Here is a 20,661-nt window from a genome sequence, read left to right on the forward strand (position 1 = left end):
TAGATGTTGCTTCTCTAGTCTCTAGAATTGACCTAATATAAAAGAAAGTGTCAGAAAAAAGGAAGACTTGTAAAATGGAGAATGGGTAAGTGCTATAAGGCAATAAACCTTCTGCATTTGAAAGGCAGAGAATCAGCAATGAGTAGCATAACTTGAATCACAGCATTTCCCACTGCATTTGCACAGAACAAAATATGACACTAAGTGGAGAAAGGAACTACAGTAACTGTTAGGAGTGGAGAAACTACTTGGTAGTCCTGCATTTTGGTGGGAGGTATGGAAAGAGAAGGAATTCCAAAGTTCCAAGGAGAATGGAGCTGCATGATTTATCCCCAGAGATCTTCCGTAGGGGACAAAAGAAGCCCAATCTTAGCAAGTGGAAGGATCAGCCTCTTTATTATAGTGTTTGAGTCCTGGTGTCATGCTGTAGGATAAGAAATGGATTACTAATCATAAGGTCAGCAGTTCAAACCCATCAGCTGCTCCTTGGAAACTGTACACAGGATCACTAAGACTCGGATCCGACTCGATGACACTTAACAACAGCATCTTGTAAATAAGTGTCCTACATAAGAATTACAGAAGTGCTTTATAGATAATAAGGAGCACTATGGGATACACACTGCGGCAAGATAGACAGTTCAAACCCACCAGCAGGAGAAAGTAGAGGCTTTCTGAGCTAGTCAAGTTTGGTTTTCTAGACAATGAATTTGAAACTGACAAGGTCTAACCAAAACCAAAGACCCATTGTCAATGATTCGATTCGGACTCATAGTGACTCTGTATAGGGTTTCTGAGACTGTAAATCTTTAGGGGACCAGAAAGCCTCTATCTTTCTCCAGCTCAGGGGATGGTGGGCTTGAACTGTCAACCTTGGGGTTAGCAGTCCAGTGCTTATTTTATGTACTTGTTAAAAGACTTCAGATGTTTTAAAATCAAAACACAAAAGTTGTTTTAAATCTCTCATCCAGTTTACAGAGTCCAAGAGCCCTGATGGTAGTGATAGCGGTGTGCTCTGGATTCAGTTCTGACTCATAGCAACCCTGTGTAGAATTTCTGAGGCTATAACTCTTTACAAGAGCAAAAAGCCTCATCTTGTGCATGAGGAGTGGCTGATAAATTCAAACCACTGACCTTGCAGTTAGCAGCCCAATATGCTACCAGGCTCCTTAAAAAACCCTGACACATATAATATATTTGAACACAACACAGTATAAGAAGACCCATTTTTACATATATGTTGGCTTTATGAAGTATTAGATCTCAATGCCACACAGTGCACGTGTGCAACCCCTACAGAAAATGTCTGGCAACAGGAGGCTAACAATAACAGGTGTTGGGTAAATTTTGTCACCAATACCTTGCTTGTGAGGTGTGGACACACCCTCACTTTCTCCTTCTTCAGCATTGTTTAGAGGCAACTTAGTTTATGATTAGTAGGCCAATGAATGAGGGGGATTTGGAAAACTCAAGGAAAAGTGGCATTAAAAGATAATGAAAATTTCCACAAACATTTTGAAGCCCTTTCATAGATGCTTAAAGGTAAAAGTCAACATATATTTGAAGACTATTTCATGCCAGGTAGCTTGTTCTGAGCATTTAGATAAGGTAGTACAGACACAGCTGTTGTTCCTACCCTCAAGGAAATACAATCTACTGGGAAAGATAGGCTTTAAAGAACTGTAAATAATTATAAATATGCAGAGTGCTGCTAAAATAAAAACATACGGAAAAGTAACACACAGGAATCTAAACTAATCTGGGAACATTAAGGAAGTCCCCTCTGACTAATAAGATTTATCTACATAATGACAATCTCCAGTGAGAACTAAGAGATGCTTGTTGATGTTATTTACTGTCCACCAGATTCTGACTCGTGACAAAAATGTGTATCAGGGTAGAAATAGGCTCCAGAGGGCTTCCAAGACTGTGACATTTCAGGAAAAGTTTGCCAGGACTGTCTTTTGAGTTGCCTCTGGGTTGGTTTGAATTGCAAACTTTTGGCACTTAACTGTATGCACCACCCAGAGACTCCAAGAGATGTTTTCCCCCTGCCCCCAAAATATTTGAATCAAAATAGTTATTGAAAACAATAGATGATTCTGATAAATTAGTCAGATGTGAAAAGTTGGGTAGAATGTTCTACTTTAACACCAAGTATTTCAACACATTCAGATTTATCAAAAATATGAACATCCCTAGGACTCACTCTGAGCTCCAGGGAAGGTTGCCAAGTAGGGTGGCAGCTCACTGAAGGTCAGGACCTGAAGGCAAGACAGCTTAGCAGGGCTGTGGTCCAGCAGGGTCAGAGAACTGGATACATAAAGTGGGATTGAACAAATGAGTAAAGACATGGAGAATAAGGGGACCCAGGTTTCTTGTTGTGAGAGAAGGGAGTTACATATACGAGAAGAGGGAAAGGCAGAATGAACCCTGTGATGTTGAACTGGAATTGGATATATTCTGTGAATTTGTGTTGTTTAATGAGGGGGCTTAAGTTCAAGGGAAAATTAAATTAAAAGATAATGCAATATTTTTACACAAACTTTTTGAAGTCCTAAGTGTATGTACATGGATTTCCTGCTCTGTTCACTGACAGGGCCTAGGAACAATTCCAGTAGCACTCAGATCTGAGATTCTACATACCATTCTTTACCAAAAGGGGCCTGGGCTGCCTGGTAAATGACAAGGCTGAGGATAGTACAAGATGAACCTAGAACAACTTCTTGTGACACAAAGTAAGGAAGTACTCAAAGAAAAATGGGGTCACAAAAAGAAGAATGGGGTCACATGAAAAAGACAAAGAGCTAAGTTGAAGGGGCTCCTACTGGCCAAATCTGGATCAATTTGAGGATCAAAATAATGCACAATGGAATAATACACAATACAACAGGGATTTAGGAGCCCACACTAACATAAATACATGGAGAAATAAACAGGCAGGAGTGGCAGCCCTTCTTTACATTCGAGGGCCCACAGAAAATGTATATGAAATAATGGAATTTCAATGTCACCTTTGAGTTAGCATGATTGTAATAATTAATTCAGGCAAGGAGGGAGGGGGTTATGCACAAGAAGGGGGAAGGGAATGGAAAAACAAAGCAGATGGGAGAACAATTAGGCAGGTTTGCATGGGCTAAGTGGGACAGAGGTAAAGAATGATGTATGCGCAACATTATAACAACAGGGCTCTGGAATTCAGGGATTGAGAAATGGTTGGAATCGGGAAAAGGGGGTAAATAATGTTAAGATACTTGGCTGTCTTTTGAATCTTGGTTCCCAGGCATATCATTATAAAATAGACACTGGAGGGGGAGAGAAAGGAATAGCCAGAAATATCACCATAGAAAGCTTGTAAGTCCGTCTTCTGCCTATAACTGATTGGAATACCTAAAATGGGGCTACAACGTGCCCAGTGAAGGAGGCTTCCTGCAGAGCCTCTGCATTACCTAAGACCATAGGTGGAATCCTGAACCCCATCCAGATCTTCTGAGGTGGGAAATTTCCACTTGAAAGGACAAGCAGACCAGGCTGGAGTGACTAGAAGAAAAGAAGATACTTCTTGAAAGAAAGACCAACAGGAAAAATACAAAACAATATAGGCCGACTGACTGGTTACTATAAGAACAAGCAAGTTGCTTGACCAGGAGCCATCAAGGCAAGTGGTCGGGTCCCCTCAGGGCAAACCCCCTTCCAATACTACGACTCAATAGGAATACATGCTCTGACTGGTGACCACATTCGTCACCAACAAGGGGAAGTGAGGGAAAAACAGCAATGAAGCTGCGAGCTAGGCCCTATAACGTTCAATAGACTCCTGTGAACCTGGATGGAGACCTGGTTGGCCAGCAGTGTGGCAAGCCCTGGAGACTCTTGGGCCCAGAGTCAGTGACATAGCCACAAAGGACTAGAGTGGAGAGTGAAGTGTCCAGCTGACAAGAGGAGAGGGCATATGCATAAGAACACCCACACTTGCAGATAATATCGACTTGACCAGGCTTCAATGACTAGATGAACAGAGCTCAACTAGAAGAAGAAAGAAGAGGAAAAAAAGACTAATCTGATACAGTTTGATAAACTTGACCTACACCTATGCATGCAGTAACTCAAAAGAGGGAACAAATCTTTACAATGAGGATCATTCCCAACCTCTCCATACACAGAGTAGACAGGGATGGGCAACTGGGACATTGGTTACCCAAAATGGGGGGGCTACAAAGGCAAGAAGTGACTGGCTTACAAGCTTTCAAGAGGGAACCTAGATTCAGAGGGCATGGAGGAATATAGAATTTCCACTGAGTAGTATCCAGTCAGTCTAGGTGGGGCTGATGAAAGGAGATGGGGATAGGTCTCTTGTGATAGAATAGTGAATAATTGTTATGAGGACTGACTGTGATGGTTGGAAATGTAAAGGTAGATGTTTTATAGCAAAAGGAGGGGAGTGACTGACTTTGCAGTCTAGGAGCGGAGGTCCCTGGGACCATCAAGTGAGAAGAGCAGAGTGTGGGACCCTACCCAGAGAAGCAGTGATGCCAGAGATGGAGGCAGAGATGATGACATGGAGCGATGGACTTTAGATCCAGAGAGGGAGAGGGGCTGTGTGCTGAGGACTGGGGAGTCAAGACTTGCAGGGTATACCCTTTGGTTGGTTGATGATGCATGGAGGGAATTGTAACCATGGCAATGAAATGAAATCCGATAGGATGAATGTAAAGCTAATGGTCTCCCATGCAAACTATCACATAATTCACAATAAAACATTAAAAAAAAAAGAAAAAGAAATTTTTAAGTCCTCTGACAATGGGAAGAGGGACTTTACAGTGATGAAATGAGGATAGTGTCATCTTGTCCAAGAAATCAAGGTAAACGCCTTGCTGGCGGAGGGATGAGGATATGGTCACCATCTGACAGAATGCAGTAAGAAGAGCCCAACACCATTTCTGGGATACGCCTACCAAAAAACGACGCTCATCTGAGGAACCACACATGAATTGGCTGATGTGCTGTAAAATAATGAGCTTTAATATTTAATAAAATGTCCTCATGAAAGTCACAGAATGACTGAGGAATCATTCTAAATTGAAGGAGGCTGAGACAGGGGAAATGAGGACCATACATGGCTGTGGATTAGATCCTTAGTAATGGGAAGAGTTAATGAAACATGAGTAGGGTCTCTGGATGAAAGAAACAAGGGAATTGGAATTCTGGTTCTGTAACTTTTCTGTAAGTGCAAAATAAAAACTTTCAAACTCAACTTTCAGCCAAGCGATAGGTATATGGGGGACAGCAACACTAGTGAGGCACGCACAAGCATTCGAGATCAAAAGGGCAGCATTTACCCAAGGACAGAATGCAGAAGGGTTGGGATAGAAAGAGAAATGGAAATGAGAAACTCGGGAGGAGGTGGGCTAAGTGATGTTGCATTGATGGGGACTGCAAACAAGATGAAATCAAATGCATCCTTTGTTGGATACTCTGCTCTGTAAACCTTCAATTAATTCACAATATAAAGTTTTTTAAAAGGTGAAAATTAAAAGAAAAAGCCGTTCAAAATGTAAAAACAAAACAAAAACCTCTTGAATAGTAAAATGCATGCAAAAACGATCATTTCTTCTGACAATGAGATATAAATGAAAGCAATCTTAATGTAACATTTTATACCTAACTGGTTTTTATTGTTGCCCTTTATTTATCTAGATGCTGGATTGCTTTATAATGTGGCATTATAATTGTTATTAAGTGCCGTAGAGTTGGTTCTGACCCTTAGCGATCTGGTATAAGGTTTCCTAGGAGCGGCTGGTGAGCTTAACTGCTGACCTTGCAGTTCAAATCAACTTTGAAGCCCAGTGCATTAAGCCACAGCACCACACCAGGACTCCATTATAATTAGAAGGGGCCTATTCTTTTTTGTTTTGTTTTGTTTTCTAAGTTCTGATACATAATGTGACTAAGAATGCTTACAAAGACTGTAAGGAAGATTCAATTATTTTGTTTTACAGAAGCAGTCGAGGCTTAGAGGTTTAAGCAGTTTGCCTGAAATGATACAGTCAGCAGGTAGTGGAACCCAAGTATGAACCCAGGCAGTCTGACTCCTAAGCTTTTAACCTCTATGCTATGCTGCTGTTAAAAGGCCACTGAGTAGGTTCCAACTCACAGTGACCCTATACACGGCTTCCATGAGTGTAAATATATGCAGAAGCAAAAGCTTCATCTTTCTCCCACCCCAATGCAATGCTGCTCTGCATACAAATTGTTGTTGTTGTTAAGTGCCTTCGAGTCGGTTCTGACCCATAGCGACCCTGTACAGGGTTTCCGAGGGTGTAAATCCTTACGGGAGTAGAAAGCCTCATCTTTCTCCCGCGGAGCAGCTGGTAGTTTCGAACCGCTGACCTTAAGGTTCGCAGCCCGATTCGTAACCACTACGCTACCAGAGCTCCTATGGGCTGTTAAATGCTGTGGAGCCACTTCTAAGGAGCAGCTGGTGGATTTTAACTGCTGACCTTGTGGTTTGAAGTCCAGTGCTTATTCCACAGCACCCATCACACCAGGAGTCCAATATGGGGCTGAGGTACTGAAAAATGGTACAGCCTTTTTGGAGAGCAATGAAATCATGCCATCTCTACAGTCAGCAAAATCTTTCACCTCTGCTGAGAACTTACTCCAAGGAAGCTTTATACGGAAGAGTGAAAGCTACATGCTTAAAGACGTTAACCATAATGGAAACTGTAAAAATGGCCAGTGGGGAAATGGTTAAGTTCACTAGGATTCATCAACTTGATAGACTATTCTACAGCCATTTAGATGAAAAACTACAACATATATATGGTACTTCAGTTGTGTGTATATTATGCTATCAAGTCGGTTTCTGACTCAGAGCGAACCTGTATAGGATTTCTGAGGAGCAGCTGGTGAGCTGGAACCACTGACCTTGAGGTTCAAACTGACCTTGCAATCCAGCAAATTAACCCACAGTGCCACACAAAAGAACTGAAACGTAATCTCTAAAAGTTGTTAGAAAGCCGTAGGATAATCGGTGACTTTTTTCTTTTTAAATCTTCTCTAATGATTACAATTAAAACAAGAAACCAAACACCCCAAAATATATCCTACTAACAGACATCTAGAAAGTGATATATGTAGGATTCTTTCTCATACTTTTCTTCAAACCTCTTTTTAAAGGAGAAGGGTGGTGATCATACAACTATATTCCATTTACTTGGAATGTTGTTAAATTTTTAAAAAATCAGTTCTCAAAATAATATAAATTTTGAGATACGAAACACACACACACACACACACACATCTAGAAAATATATATGTTCATGTATTCATGGTAGCTGTCTCTCAGTGGAGAGGTTATAGGCGACCCTTGCTTTCTCCCTGATGCCATTGTGAAGTTTATATTATACACATGTATATATTCCTAATATGTACATGTGTATAATACACACATGTAAATTATACATATTGTCAGGAGGGACCAGTCGCTGGAGAAGGATATCACGCTTGGTAAGGTGGAGGGTCAGAGAAAAAGAGGAAGACCCTCAACAAGATGGATTGGCCAAGTGGCAGCATCGATGGACTCAAGAGTGGCAACAGTAATGAGGTTGGCACAGGTTCGGGCAGTGTTTCGTTCTGCTGTGCGTAAGGTCACTATGGGTCGGTTCCGACTCGATGGCACCTAACAACAACAATAACAACATATATTCCTAATATTTAAAAAATTAAAACACTTAAAAATAATAGTCTTTGAAATTCAAAGGGAACACACAAGCAGGCATATAAGCTAGCTGGTGACTGCACTGGTCTACATGTGAGTGGAAGTGGGGGAAAGTTAGTAATGAAGATATGGACTGAGTTCGACCACATTCCGTAGATTCCTGTTGACCTCAAGATGACAGAGAGAAGATGAAGGGCTGGTTGGTCCGAAGTTTGGGGTTTGGGAACTCCTGAACCCATGGACTCTGACCTAGCCATGGTGGCCTAGAGCTAAGAGTGAAGTATCCAGCTGATATGAGGTGGAGGAAGATGCATAAGAATGCACAAACTTGCAGATAGTACCCATTTGACCTAGCTTTGATGGCTTGATGACCAGAGCACAACTAGAGGAAGATAAAGAAATTTGATAAAGAAACCAAGTATAAGTTGCTACAATTTAATGAACTTGGCCTATACTTAGGGATGTAATAGCTCAAAATACCAACCAAGAGGAAAGAAGTCTTCACCATCAAGGTTCAAGCCTATTTCTCTCAGTATACAGGGTTGATAGGGATGAGCAACTTAGACATTGGCTACCTAAAATGGGGGAGAGGGGCTATAAAAGCATTAAGTGGCTGGCTTATAAATTTTCAAGAGGGAGTTTAGTTTCAGAGTGTGCAGGGGAAGGTAGAATCCCCACTGAGTAGTTTTCATCTTGTCTAGATGGGTCTGGTGAAAGGAGATGGGGATAAGATTCTTATGATTAAATAGTGAGTAGTTGTTATCATGACTAAATACGATTGCCACAACTGTAAAGGTAGAAGTTTTGTAATATAAAGCGGGGAATAGTATATCTTATATTCCCGGAACAGAGGACCCTAGGATCATCAAGGGAGAAGAGCATGAGCAGAATGTGGGACCCTAACCAGGGAAGCAGTGACACCAAAAATGGAGGCAGAGTGGATGACATGGAGAGATAAGAGCAGCTGAGGACTCTAGACTCATGGAAAGAGAAAGGCTATGTGCTGGTGGCCAGGAGGCAGGCTTGCAGAATGTGCCCTTGGGTTGTTTAAATGATTATATATGCCTGAGTGTTTTTGTGTACATCAAAAAACAAAAACAGAGAATAGAAGCAAATACTGTTGAAGGATGATGCATTGAGGAGATTGTAATCATTGCAGTGAAATGAAATACAATAGGATGAGTGCAAAACCGATGTTCTCCCATGTAAATTATCACTAAATTCACAATAAAAGCCTTTTAAAAAAAATAACAAGTCTTGGCAACAAGTCCATGATTTCACCACATAATAAGACAATTTTCTCATACAAAAGGGAAGTTTGTGGAAAAATGGAATGAAAAGAAATGGATTCTTCACAAGAATTTTTTGAAGTCCCCTTGTTTATCACTTAGTCTACAATCATAGTTCACTACTTGTTTCCTTCAGCCAGATGCAACAATTTTATCCTTGTTACATTTTATTTGAATAGTTCAAAACTGCTTAATTGAGAATATACTAACCTAGACTTGATGCACAGGCCAATACGTACACCGACCACTGATGAATGAAGTCATGCATCAATTGAGCAACATCATTCCCAATGACTTTGTTGATGTTAGGTGACATCGAGTCAGGTCCAACTCATCCCGACCCTATGCATGACAGAAGGAAGCACGGCCCAATTCTGCACCATCACAATTGTCACATCTGAGCTCATAGTCACTGCCACTGGCAATCCATCTTGTTGGGGGTCAATCTCCCTCTTTCTCCTTGACCCTCCGCTTTACTATGACTTCATTACATGGATTTAAATACACTTTCCTCACATCATATTTCTTATTGTAAACTTGAAAGCCTAATAGAACTTAGAAAGTATTAGTCACATTCCTCAGTCAAAGAATGGTAACAAAAATAATCCTAATGTGTAGTAATAACTAATTTTAGTGCCAGGAAAGAAATGATTTTAATATGTTTTGAATGTTTTATAAAAGAAGTTAATGAAATCATAGTTAAATCTGACAATGATGAGGTTGAGAAAACACAAAGATCAGAAATCAAAATAAAGCAAATTTAAGCAGAAAACATAAAAATGTCAAAAATGACAGGCTCTCTCATGGAAAAATAATTTCATGATATGAGTAATTAGATAGTAAGCAAATATTTTAAGCCTAGCATAGCCAAGGGATGCTTATTTGTTGTTGTTAGGTGCCTATAAGCAATGCTTCTAGGAATAGATAATGATGATATGAATGTTTAAATGACAAAAGATGGGTTGGCAAAATCCATTTGCCATAACATCAATGCTATTAGGATAGAAAAAAGAATGTGAACATGGAATAGCAGAATCATTAATTTAAGTCTTTAAAACGGAAAATAATTTAACATATTTGGTATAGTTTAAAATGTAGGCATGTATGGAAGGGTGGATGCTGTGAACATCTTACATGAGTATTCGAGTATCTAAAGTGGAAAGCCCTACTCATCAGGAAACAGACTAACACACATACTTACTACTTCAAATTTGATTGGCTAAAATTGAGGCCGCAGTGCCCAATCTCATCTTGGCATGAGTGTGGATCACTGATAACCCATAGCATTGTCTTTCCTTCTTAAGTTATTAAATTAAAATTAAGAAACACGAGCAATGAAGCCATTCCATCTCTGTAGTTTTCTCTTTTGCCTAAGCCAAGAATGATTCTTATTCTTGAAAACCATTTCTTCTTCAAAAGAGCTCACCAAAGTTGTCATCCATCCTATCCGCAGTCTCACTGGGCTGTGCTGAGTGACATCCAGACATTTAAACTCAAAAGCTGCTTCAGAAGGGAGTTATTAAAATTCAAATGAGCCAGGCATATTGAAGAAGAAAACCCTCGTTTGCATGCACACCTCCGCCTTTGGCCATCCCATTTAGCACCATAGAGCAGGGTCTGGTTTTGTTTTTGTAAATGGGCTTCCGAGGCCGAGGTCAGCCTCCCACGGCCCCCACTGCTCTGGGGTCATCATTAGTAATGTGTAAGGCTGAATAGATTGTCCTCTGAATCTAGTCAGCAACCTGACAAGAAGGCAGCCCTCTCCCACAACCTGAAAATGCCAAAAATTGGATTGGTAATACGGCATTTTAAAATCCTTCATTTATCGGCTTGAAAGGATCCTCCAGCAATGCTACACGGACCACCACCAATTCCAGTTGGACCTGATTTTTCAGTCTTAGAATAACATTTCCCATTGTGTCATGATGATATAATTCTAAAAATCTTATCTCTAACCAAGAAGTTCCCATCAGACACAGAGAAAATTTCATTTCTGCTAAGCAAGTCCCGATCTGAGAGTCAAAATGACCAAATTTTAGTCACTAGAAAAGAATCTATATCTTACTTGACTGTAAGAATTTTTATCTTCTTTCTCAAAGAAACATTTCACGTTTTCAGTGAGCAAACTAACAAAAAAAATCCAACAGAAAGACATTCCTAACTTTGCTCTTAGCCATGGGAATTTTAGATGCTTGTTTAATAAGAATTTAATTTCTTACTAATGAACACACCTCTATTATGACATATCTACTTTAAACAGGTTTACATTCATGGTAATATAAGCAATTAAAGGATCCCTGTTGGCGCAGTGGTTAAGTGCTGGCTGTTAACCGAAACGTCCCTCTCCTTGGGGGTTAAGATGCAACATTCTGCTTCCATAAAGATTTACAGCCTTGGAAACCCTATGGGGCAGGTCTACTCTGTTCTAATTAACAACTAACTATATATTATATATATAACATTTATGTAACATAGTACATGCACATATAAAATGTACAATTAAAATTACAATATATCAATTTTTACTTAAGTTAAATAAAAGCAATCGATGCCGACTCAAGAGTCTAGGTAAACAGCACAGGTTCTAGAAGTTCAGACACTAAGAAATTTGTTCCTAAAGTTATGAAAGTAGTTCATAGTCTGGAAGCTCTATTGGTTTCCTCACTGGATTCACACAGCCAGTGGGAATCAGACAGCGTGACTTCTAACATCCCTTCCAATTCAAGACTGTATTCTTCCATGACCTTCATTAATTGAACTTGACTTTTCCAAATTACTTCTAGTTTTAGGTTTTAATTTTAACAGTTTTCTTCTAAGATTGGGATGGGCTTCCTGTATGTAATACTGACTTGCCCAGACTGACTTGCTCAAGAAAGGATAAAAGGAGCAACCATCACGGAGAGAACATTACACTCATGAATTTGACTCCTGAGCCATGACAGTGTGCAGTTCTGACATATTTTCCTCCTAACTCTGAGTAATATATGTGCATCATTGAAGAGCATTTATCCAGTCATTTACATGGCATTATTCTGGCTATGGACTCCTGGTGTAGCACTGTGGATAAGCACTGGACTGCAAACCACGAGGTTGGCAGTTCAAATCACCAGATATTCCTTGGAAACCCTGTACAGGGTCTCTATGAGTTGGAACCGATTTGAAGGCACTTAACAACAATAATTCTGGCAACAGCTAAAAAAACAAAAGACAGTAAATCTCTGGCTTCGAATTGTTTGTGCTCTAATGTGGTGGCAGCTATAGAGAGTCACAAAGAGATCAGTGTTTGGTTTGCAGAGAAAGAGATCACAGGCTCAAAGGAGCACTACTGCTTCTGCTCACTGTGGAGTCGGTGTTGGCTCACAGTGACCCTGGATGGGGCTTGTTGTTGTTGTTGTGAAGTGCCATGGAGTCGGTTCCGACCCTTAGTGACCTTATATAGGGTTTCCGAGGTGCAGCTGGAGAGCTTGAACCGCTAACCTTGCAGTTCAAACAGCTTTGCAGTTTGGCACATTAACCCACAGCACCACACCAGGACTCCTGGACAGGGTTTGCGAGGCTGGAAATCTTTACAGGAGCAGAAAGCCTCATCTTTCTCACCTGGAATGGCTGGTGGATTCCAACTGCTGACCCAGTGGTTAGTAGTGCAACATATAACCCTTATGCTACCAGGGATCCTTAAAGTAGGAACGAGAGTTGGGGATTCTAGCACCACCAAGTGTTCATACAATGTTCAGGGAGAACAGGTCCTAGATACAAATTACCCCAGGTGTGTTGTCTCTTAACAGTCCTCAGCTGAAATTGATAAGAAAAGTAATGTGCACTTACAAATTTTACAATGGCCAAATAAATGGATGGATAAAGTCTTCACAGAGCCTCCCAAACTCAGGTACAGTGATTTCCAAGTGACTTTGGCACTGTGGGCTAATGCGCTGAACCACAAGGTCAGTGGTTTAAGCTCACCAGTTGATCCTTGGAAACCCTATACAGGGTTGCTATGGGTTGGACCTGACTCAACGGCACTTAAGAACAACAAAAAAACAAAGTAGGCATGTTTATGTACCATTTTCAGTCATTTGCATGCTAATCATCTATATTGCAAAGATGATCTAGTTCAACAACAAGAAAAGATATTCACCCTACAGATTTGTATTGCTTATTCCTGGCGTGGCACTGTAGGATAAGCACTGGACAACAAGGTCATTTAAACTGCAAGGTTGGCAGTTCAAGCTAATCAGCTGCTCCTCAGGAAACCTGTACAGGGCCGCTGTGAGTCAGAACTGACTCGAAGCACTTAACAACAACAACAACTTCTATAATGGCTTGTTAAGGACACACAAACTTAACAAGTAGGAAAAATGATGAAATTCAAGAAATATGCTCACTTGCCTTTTTTTCCTCCTGTAATGAAGAAGCCAATGGCTGCTCTAATAAAACTGCTTTCCGGCAAATAGCTATAGTCAGTGGGAACTGCGGAGACAGAAAATGATCAAATTAACTAGTGAACTTGGTGGGACTAATGAAGGAAAGATAATGATCTCATGCTGCCATATCAACCTAGAGACAAAGCTATTAATCTCAGCACAATACTCTGTGGCTGCAACTAATTCTATTAGATTAAGTGACTGGCCCCAAAGAACTACAATCACTCAGACTCTAAAGACAAATAAAAAACAGTGGCAAACCTTGCCGAGGCTGAAAAATCAGAAGGTGAAAACTACTGAAGTGGTTGCAAAATTCTTTCATATTGTAGGATCAGTAAGCCCCAATCCCGCGACCTCGTCAGGGTCAGCAGGGACTCTGCTGGGCTTCCGCGTGGGGACTGCTATTCCAGGGGCCACTTTAGGACATGCTGAATCAGACCGGTGAACCTTGCAAATTCAACAACTAGTATTAATAGCAGCCACTCTCTTACTGCATAAGGTACAGCCCTCTAAGTGACCAACATGTGCAAATAACCAGATGTGGCTGCTGACCCGGAACGGTGAAGCAGTGACATTTATGCTAGCTAAGTCCTGAGAGTCTCCTAAATCCTTTTCCTCCCAGTTCTCCATAATTGTTTCATGAGATGGTTTCTAGTGCAATAAATGGCTCAATTGGAAAATTCCACCCTTACAAGTAGCTGTACTTTTCCAGACATACAATCATTTTGTTCAGAAGAGCCAGAAGGGTGCGAGATGACTCACTCCTACGTGAGTTGAGAATGCGTGGGCCAGATTGCATACCCCATAACGTAATAATGAAAAGGCTACATGAAGGCGCAAATGTCTGACAGAAGTCATTTTAACAGGACTCTGAGAGCTCTGCCCTTCAAAATTGGCAATGCCAAGGGTTTCCAGTGTTTTGTTTTGTTTTTTTCTTTCCTTTTCTTTTTCCCATTTTAATATGATGGCTTCCAGCTGTCTGAAGTTCTCTGTGTTGGGAAGGCTATGGAACAATGTCCTATTTCCATAGCTAAGGTGGGACTGAAAGCAAGGAAAAGAGTAATCACAGTGATCCTCCTTCTCACTACTGCTGTGCTCAGACCACCTGTTAGTGGCTATGTGAGACTAGGCTTTAATGAGGAACCTTTGGTATCTAAACCTGGTTGGCCTGGGTCCAAGATAGCCAGTGGGTCAAAATTCTATAAAGAGCAAGGAGCAGATGTAACTCCCAATGTGTTCACAATGAAGCCTTCCCCACAAACCCTCCAAGTAACATATAAATTAAGCAGGTGGGAATTGCAAGTATTTTTTATTGTTTCTATCAAACAGCTAGAGAGAGAAAAAAAGCCTGGTCATATTAAGACCTCGAATTTCTATTCCAAAGCCAAAGAAGTATACATCTTTAAATGTACTTACCCTGTTATTTTCGCAGAAGCAGGAGCCATAAAAACTCCAGCCATATCTGAAGAAACTTTTCATGAAACATGATATTTATACAAATCACTGTCGTAATTAGTAAAATTAAACAAACTCTGTCCCAAATTTCAAGGTTCCTAGTTCCTAGAATCTTTACTATACCAAGTGTAGGTAGGCCACATACCCTTTCTAAGCTCACAGTCTTCACTGTAAAGTATGGAGGTTAGATAATCTGCCTACACTGCTTTCTAAGGGAGGCAGAGATGAGAAGCAGAAAAAGTCAACAGATTTGAGTTCAAGAAACTTCACCACTTATTGCACATGTCTCTGGTTAAGTCACAAAACCTCTGCACACTCCATGTCCCTCTAATATGAAATAGGGATGGTAAAACCCACCACTTAGGTTTACTGTGAAAATAAATGCTTAACAAAGTGCACAGTATTAAATCAGCAATCCCTCCTTCCAGCTCTACCGCTTTATAACTGGAATCTTACCAGAGGTTCGACTTTGATTTGAGGACAGAACAGACAGATGAAGATGTCCTAGAAGCCAGATTGCATTTGACTGAAGGCCAATCACCCCAGAGACACTGATAACCTAAGGATAAAAGTATAATAGTTCATTTATGGGGTATGACTCAAACTCCCTTTAATATCTTTAATAAAACGCCATCCCTGGACGTCACTCATCTTGTATGAGGTGGTGGGCTGGCTGATAAGTAGAAGTTCTATAACAAGATGTACTATTCTGTGTCTTGTACAACAGGGATGCAACAGGTGCTCAATAAATGTTTTTGAATGAATCAATCAATGAATAAAACCATCAATGAACTGATGAATTATGGCTTTCACTAAGTCAGGCTGGTGTCAAAGAAAACGGTAAATTAAAATCCAGAACATAGAAAAGGGGTGATGATTACAACTATAAAGTTGTTGTTGTTAGGTGCCATCGAGTCAGTATTGACACAGAGCAAAATACCGTCTGGGGTCCTGTGCCAACTTCACAATGGGTTGCTATGCTTGAGCCCACTGCTGCTGTTACTGTGCCAATCCATCTCATTGGTGGTCTTCCTCTTTTTCTCTGATCCTTCACTTTACTAAAGATGACATCCTTCTCCAGGAACTGGTCCTTCCTGATAATATGTCCAAAGTACGAGAGATGACATCTGGCCACCTGGCTTCCAAGGAGCATTCTGGCTGTATTTCTGCCAACAGATTGGTTTGTTGTTTTGCCAGTCCACAATAACTGTTATAGTCTCCTCCAACACCATAATTCAAATGCATCAATTCTTCTGCGGTCTTCTTTATTCACAACCCACATTTCACATGCATTTTGAGGTTATTGAAAATAATACCAAGGTTTGGGTTAGGCACATCTTACCCTTCAAACTGACATCTTTGCTCTTGAACACTTTAAAGAAATCTTGTGCAACAGATTTGCCTAATGCAATATACATCGTTTGGTTCCTTGAGTGCTGCTTCTATGGGTGTACAATTAGTTGTTGTTGTTAAGTGCCGTTGAGTCAATTCCAACCCATAGTGACCCTGTATAGGCTTTCTGAGGAGCAGATGGTGAGCTTGAACTGCCGACCTTGCAGTCCAAATGACTTTGCAGTCTGACGCTTTAACCCACAGCACCACACCAGTAACAAGTAGAATACCGGTAAAAATAAGAGATATCATTTTGTTCTCTTTAACTAATGACATTCTGTATACTTTAAGGAGTACTGGTGGTGCAAAGTTTAAGCATTCAGCTGCTAACTGAAAAGTCGGAGGTTTGAACCCACTAGACGCTCCACACAAGACAGATGTGGCAGATGGCTTACATACAGGTTCTGGCCTTGCCAACTCTGTGTGGTAATTCTCCTGGCCTGTGGGAGCGCTACAAGTTGGAATTGACTCAGTGGTGTTTTATTATCACTTTATCATTCATAATATGCATGCTTACAATAATATTTTGCATTTATAGCTTTTTATCTTGAGTCATAGCAATTTAAGTTTCAGTTGAATACTTTTTTAAGGAAAAAATGCTCATATTCATAGATGCAGAAGAGAGTGTTTTTCGTTTTTTTTAAATCCAGAGATTCATGTTTGTTTTTAAAAGCATGAATTACAAAAACTCCTTTATGTGGTAAGTATTATAATCAGCTCCATTTCACAAGAATGAAAACAAGCATACTCACTGAAAGAATAAGCTATAATGTCCCGTATACAGTGAGAAGCCCAAAGATCACAGGAAATAAGAATGCTTCGCAAGAACTACAGCCAATTGTTAGCAGTGGCATCTTCAGCCTGGGATGTCAGAGATCTTTGGTTTAGCTTCTTTGAGTCTATACTTTCAAATTTTATGCAACAGACATGATCCTTTACAAAAGACATCTCAGCAGATGAATATGTTTCCTGCCTGACCAAGAGGAACTATGACAATGACTGGCCCCAGGCCTTTCCTCAGCAGCACCTGAATCAGTGCCTCCTGACCATTCTACCTAGCCGTCTGCCTTGCCTTTGACCAACTTCCAGTTTTCCTTGTCCTGAGGGCCTGACAATCTTTGCAGGATAAGGTTTTAATTTCCAAGGGGCACCAATGCCAACTTAAATCAATTCAAATATGCCAGCTTTCTGTTTCTCAAAAGGCAGTGCGCCTGTGTGCCAGCAATGGCATGGCCGACTGTAAGCATCAAAAGCCCTGTGAGCTCAGAATAACTAGATAAGTCCTCATTCACCAGACAAAACATTATGCATTGTTAATTAGAAAAACAAACACCACTATAGCAAAGAGGGCGGTTTTCTCACCCAAGGACTTTACCTTCTTCTTCTCACCTGAGTTAGGGTTCTTATGACTTCATTAAGTCGGCCTTGAAACTGAGAGGTCTGGATGGCTTCGGACTTCACCTGAAAGAATAAGGAGACATACCCATCGCCACCCCCCCCACCGAAACAAAGATTGATATTTCTAGGGTCTGAACTATCATCATAGAAGCGAAGGAATAATTCATCATAATGTACTTATATTTCAAAAATACAAACTCTGAGCTCTTTGAGGGTAGGGCCCACACTTGATTTATCATTGATTCCCTGGACCAGTTCAGCATAGCAGATAGCAGTCATTTTAATAAGCTTTTACTGGATCAACAAAGATGTATCGCCTTTGGATTATTGGTAACACACACATACAATTACCCACTGAAGACATTCTGAAGTTAATGAATAATTATATAAATATAAACAGTATAGATACAAAATGGAGTTTCCTGTGAGTGACTAGAAATTATTATTCTCCCCTTCTCTTAGGCAGAGAACTTTAAGGAAAGCATACAAACTGACACAGCTTAATGCCTACAAACTACATTAAACAAGAAGCAAATCTCTATGGAAAGAATTACTGGCCAAGAGCAATTTCTTTCACACAGAAAGGCATTAAAAAGCCCAGTACAACCCTAACTCTGAGCAGATCTTCCTCTGTCCTTAGCATAAAGGGAACTCCCCTTCTGCTGTGGCTATGTAGACATTTAGATTTCTTTCTTGCCACAAAACAGTTGCTTTTATTTTATTTAGTTATTTTACCTGTATTACAGCCCCTTCAGAGCCTACCAAGGCTACCATGCCATGAAGAGCTGCCAGACAGAGCATCGTGGGAGTGCCCTGGAAACAAAGCATCAGAACATGGGAAGCAGGAATAGTCACTGGGTCTGCAGTCCATCACACTTAGCAATGCCATGGAGCAACAGACCACTGAGGCCAAATGACACTAAACTGGAAGGTCAACATAACCTTGAACCAAAAATGGTCGCAAATGAATCAACTAAAAAGATTAAAGCTGTTGAATCATAGATGGCTATTTGTTTTTCTTTTTCAGAAACATGTTTTAAAACAAAAACACTAGCAAAATAGCTTGTTTACAAAAACTTAAGAGTTGACAGAATTCCTGATTTTTAAGGAAGCAGTAGTTGATAGTTGTTTCTTCCATTGGAAACTGCCTGTCGTTTTATTGCTGAGCAAGCCACTTTAGCAGTTCCTAGAAACAGTTCAATAGTAGTTTTTGGGTTTTTTTCTCCTTTATATAAACATCAAACAACATACAGGAGGTTGCTTCTACCTCTGCTAGAACAATTCTGATCCAGGCAGGAAGCAGTTTGTTGCCCAAGTCTTCAGCTTTTCCGTGTCCACACACAGACAAACCATGGACTATGTTTCCTAATGCCAGGGCAAATCCTGAAGTCTGTTAAACAAATAAAACCGAGTGGAAAAAAAAAAAGAGGGGGATACAGATTAGGAATGTTTATATATAGTAGCACAAGCACTTCTGGGGACTCTCTTTCCTACTGACAAGCTTTTTTGCCATCTGACAATCAGTGATTCGCAGATGTTTTATTATCTACACTTTGGCTTACAACAGAAACTGCAGAGTCTAATTGCAAGGAATTTAGCTTCAGTGAGTGGTTTATTTTAGGAGTATAATACTTCACTATTGAGCGACTTAGTTCAAACAATCCAAATTCTCCAAAGGAGTTAGGGTGAAAATACCAAGGTAGTTAGGCCACAAGACACCAGTCAACTTTCCTAAAAGAAAACTTCCCAGAATGCACAGAGCCTAAGCAAAACTTATTTTGATTGTAAGTGAATGGGCATATAACCACGTTAAAAACTAACATCACTGTTGACGTTTAAAACCAATGAAATCTTCATTAGCCCACTACGGCCAATATTAAAATTTTGGCAAAACAATAAAAAGAAACGCAGCAGGGAATTACTCCAGCACGTGTAATCAGGGTACTTAAGCTGATCTAATTTGTGGGTATTTAAATTTCCCTCTACAGTTTCAGTAATGAACAGATTATCTGCCCCAAACTTGTTGAAATTTGAACTTATTGTTATCAGATACTTACCAGAGTCCCTTTAGTATTCATGTCTTTTCAAACTTCTGTCATTCAAGGCTCTAGCCTTATGGAACTCTTATATTCCCTAGTCACACGCTTTAAGACTTTATGAACACAGAGCAATGGTTGAAGAGAGTAAAATACTTTCTCTTAGGCAAAGAGAAAGAAAGGTCAACAGAGGAGTTAGGATATAAAGAGAGAGAAAGACATCTGTGACTCTTAGTGATGGCTGTGAGAGACCAGTTAGAAGTTCCTGACTTGTGACACCTATTAAAACATAACCCATTGTAGTCTAATTCAGAGTAAGTGCAAATCAGGACTGGTCAGCAGCATGAGGACCAGAAGAGGCAGAGTCAGGGCATGCATTCCCACCTGCTGGTTGTTCTCGACTAACAGCCGAAGTTTGTTCATGGTATCTTCAGCTTCCCCAGCATTGATAATTCCAGCACTGAATGCTGATGTGCACACACAGCTAAGGGTGTAGGCAAGGACCTGGTGGGGGGGTGGGGGTAGGGAGAGACAGAGCAGAAAAATGGTTCTTTAAGAGGAAAAATAAAAGAACACACTTTGGTTGACACAAATATTCTGTCAAAAGTCTCCCTGGAGTATGAACTGGTTTCAATACATCTACGACTACTAACACTGGTCTCTATATACAATATGGCACACATAAACTGTGTCCAAGGTAGAAACTAGGCAAGGAAATGGCAGAAGGGAGTTAGACTGGGCACCATTTTGCTGTCTAGCTTCTATGACTTTATTTCATAACTGTGTCATGAGAAGGGTATTGTTTTTCCTGCTTTGCAGAGAAGTACTCTGAACGCCAAGTACATATAGCTAGCAAGTGACAAAAGGAAGACCCAAACCCATGTGTTCAGACTCGAAAGCAGAACGGTGCCTCCCACATCATGTCCGAGCACAGCCTCCAGCAGCAGCAC

The 20,661-nt window shown here is 40.5% G+C and overlaps 1 protein-coding gene across 1 annotated transcript in view; it reads right to left on the reverse strand.

Annotated features, from left to right (window-relative positions):
* The window catches only part of FOCAD (focadhesin), a 354,257-nt gene that overhangs the window by 40,344 nt on the left and 293,252 nt on the right, over positions 1-20,661 (reverse strand). Inside the window, exons 29-34 of the mRNA XM_006864465.1 lie at positions 20,096-20,215; positions 18,943-19,065; positions 18,411-18,488; positions 17,667-17,738; positions 15,342-15,444; positions 13,396-13,476 (exon numbers count right to left, since the gene is read on the reverse strand). Of these exons, the coding sequence (XP_006864527.1) occupies positions 13,396-13,476; positions 15,342-15,444; positions 17,667-17,738; positions 18,411-18,488; positions 18,943-19,065; positions 20,096-20,215 (577 nt within the window). The remainder of the gene's footprint in view (positions 1-13,395; positions 13,477-15,341; positions 15,445-17,666; positions 17,739-18,410; positions 18,489-18,942; positions 19,066-20,095; positions 20,216-20,661) is intronic.

The sequence above is a fragment of the Chrysochloris asiatica genome, unplaced genomic scaffold (assembly GCF_000296735.1).
Source record: "Chrysochloris asiatica unplaced genomic scaffold, ChrAsi1.0 scaffold00065, whole genome shotgun sequence".
NCBI lineage: Eukaryota > Metazoa > Chordata > Mammalia > Afrosoricida > Chrysochloridae > Chrysochloris > Chrysochloris asiatica.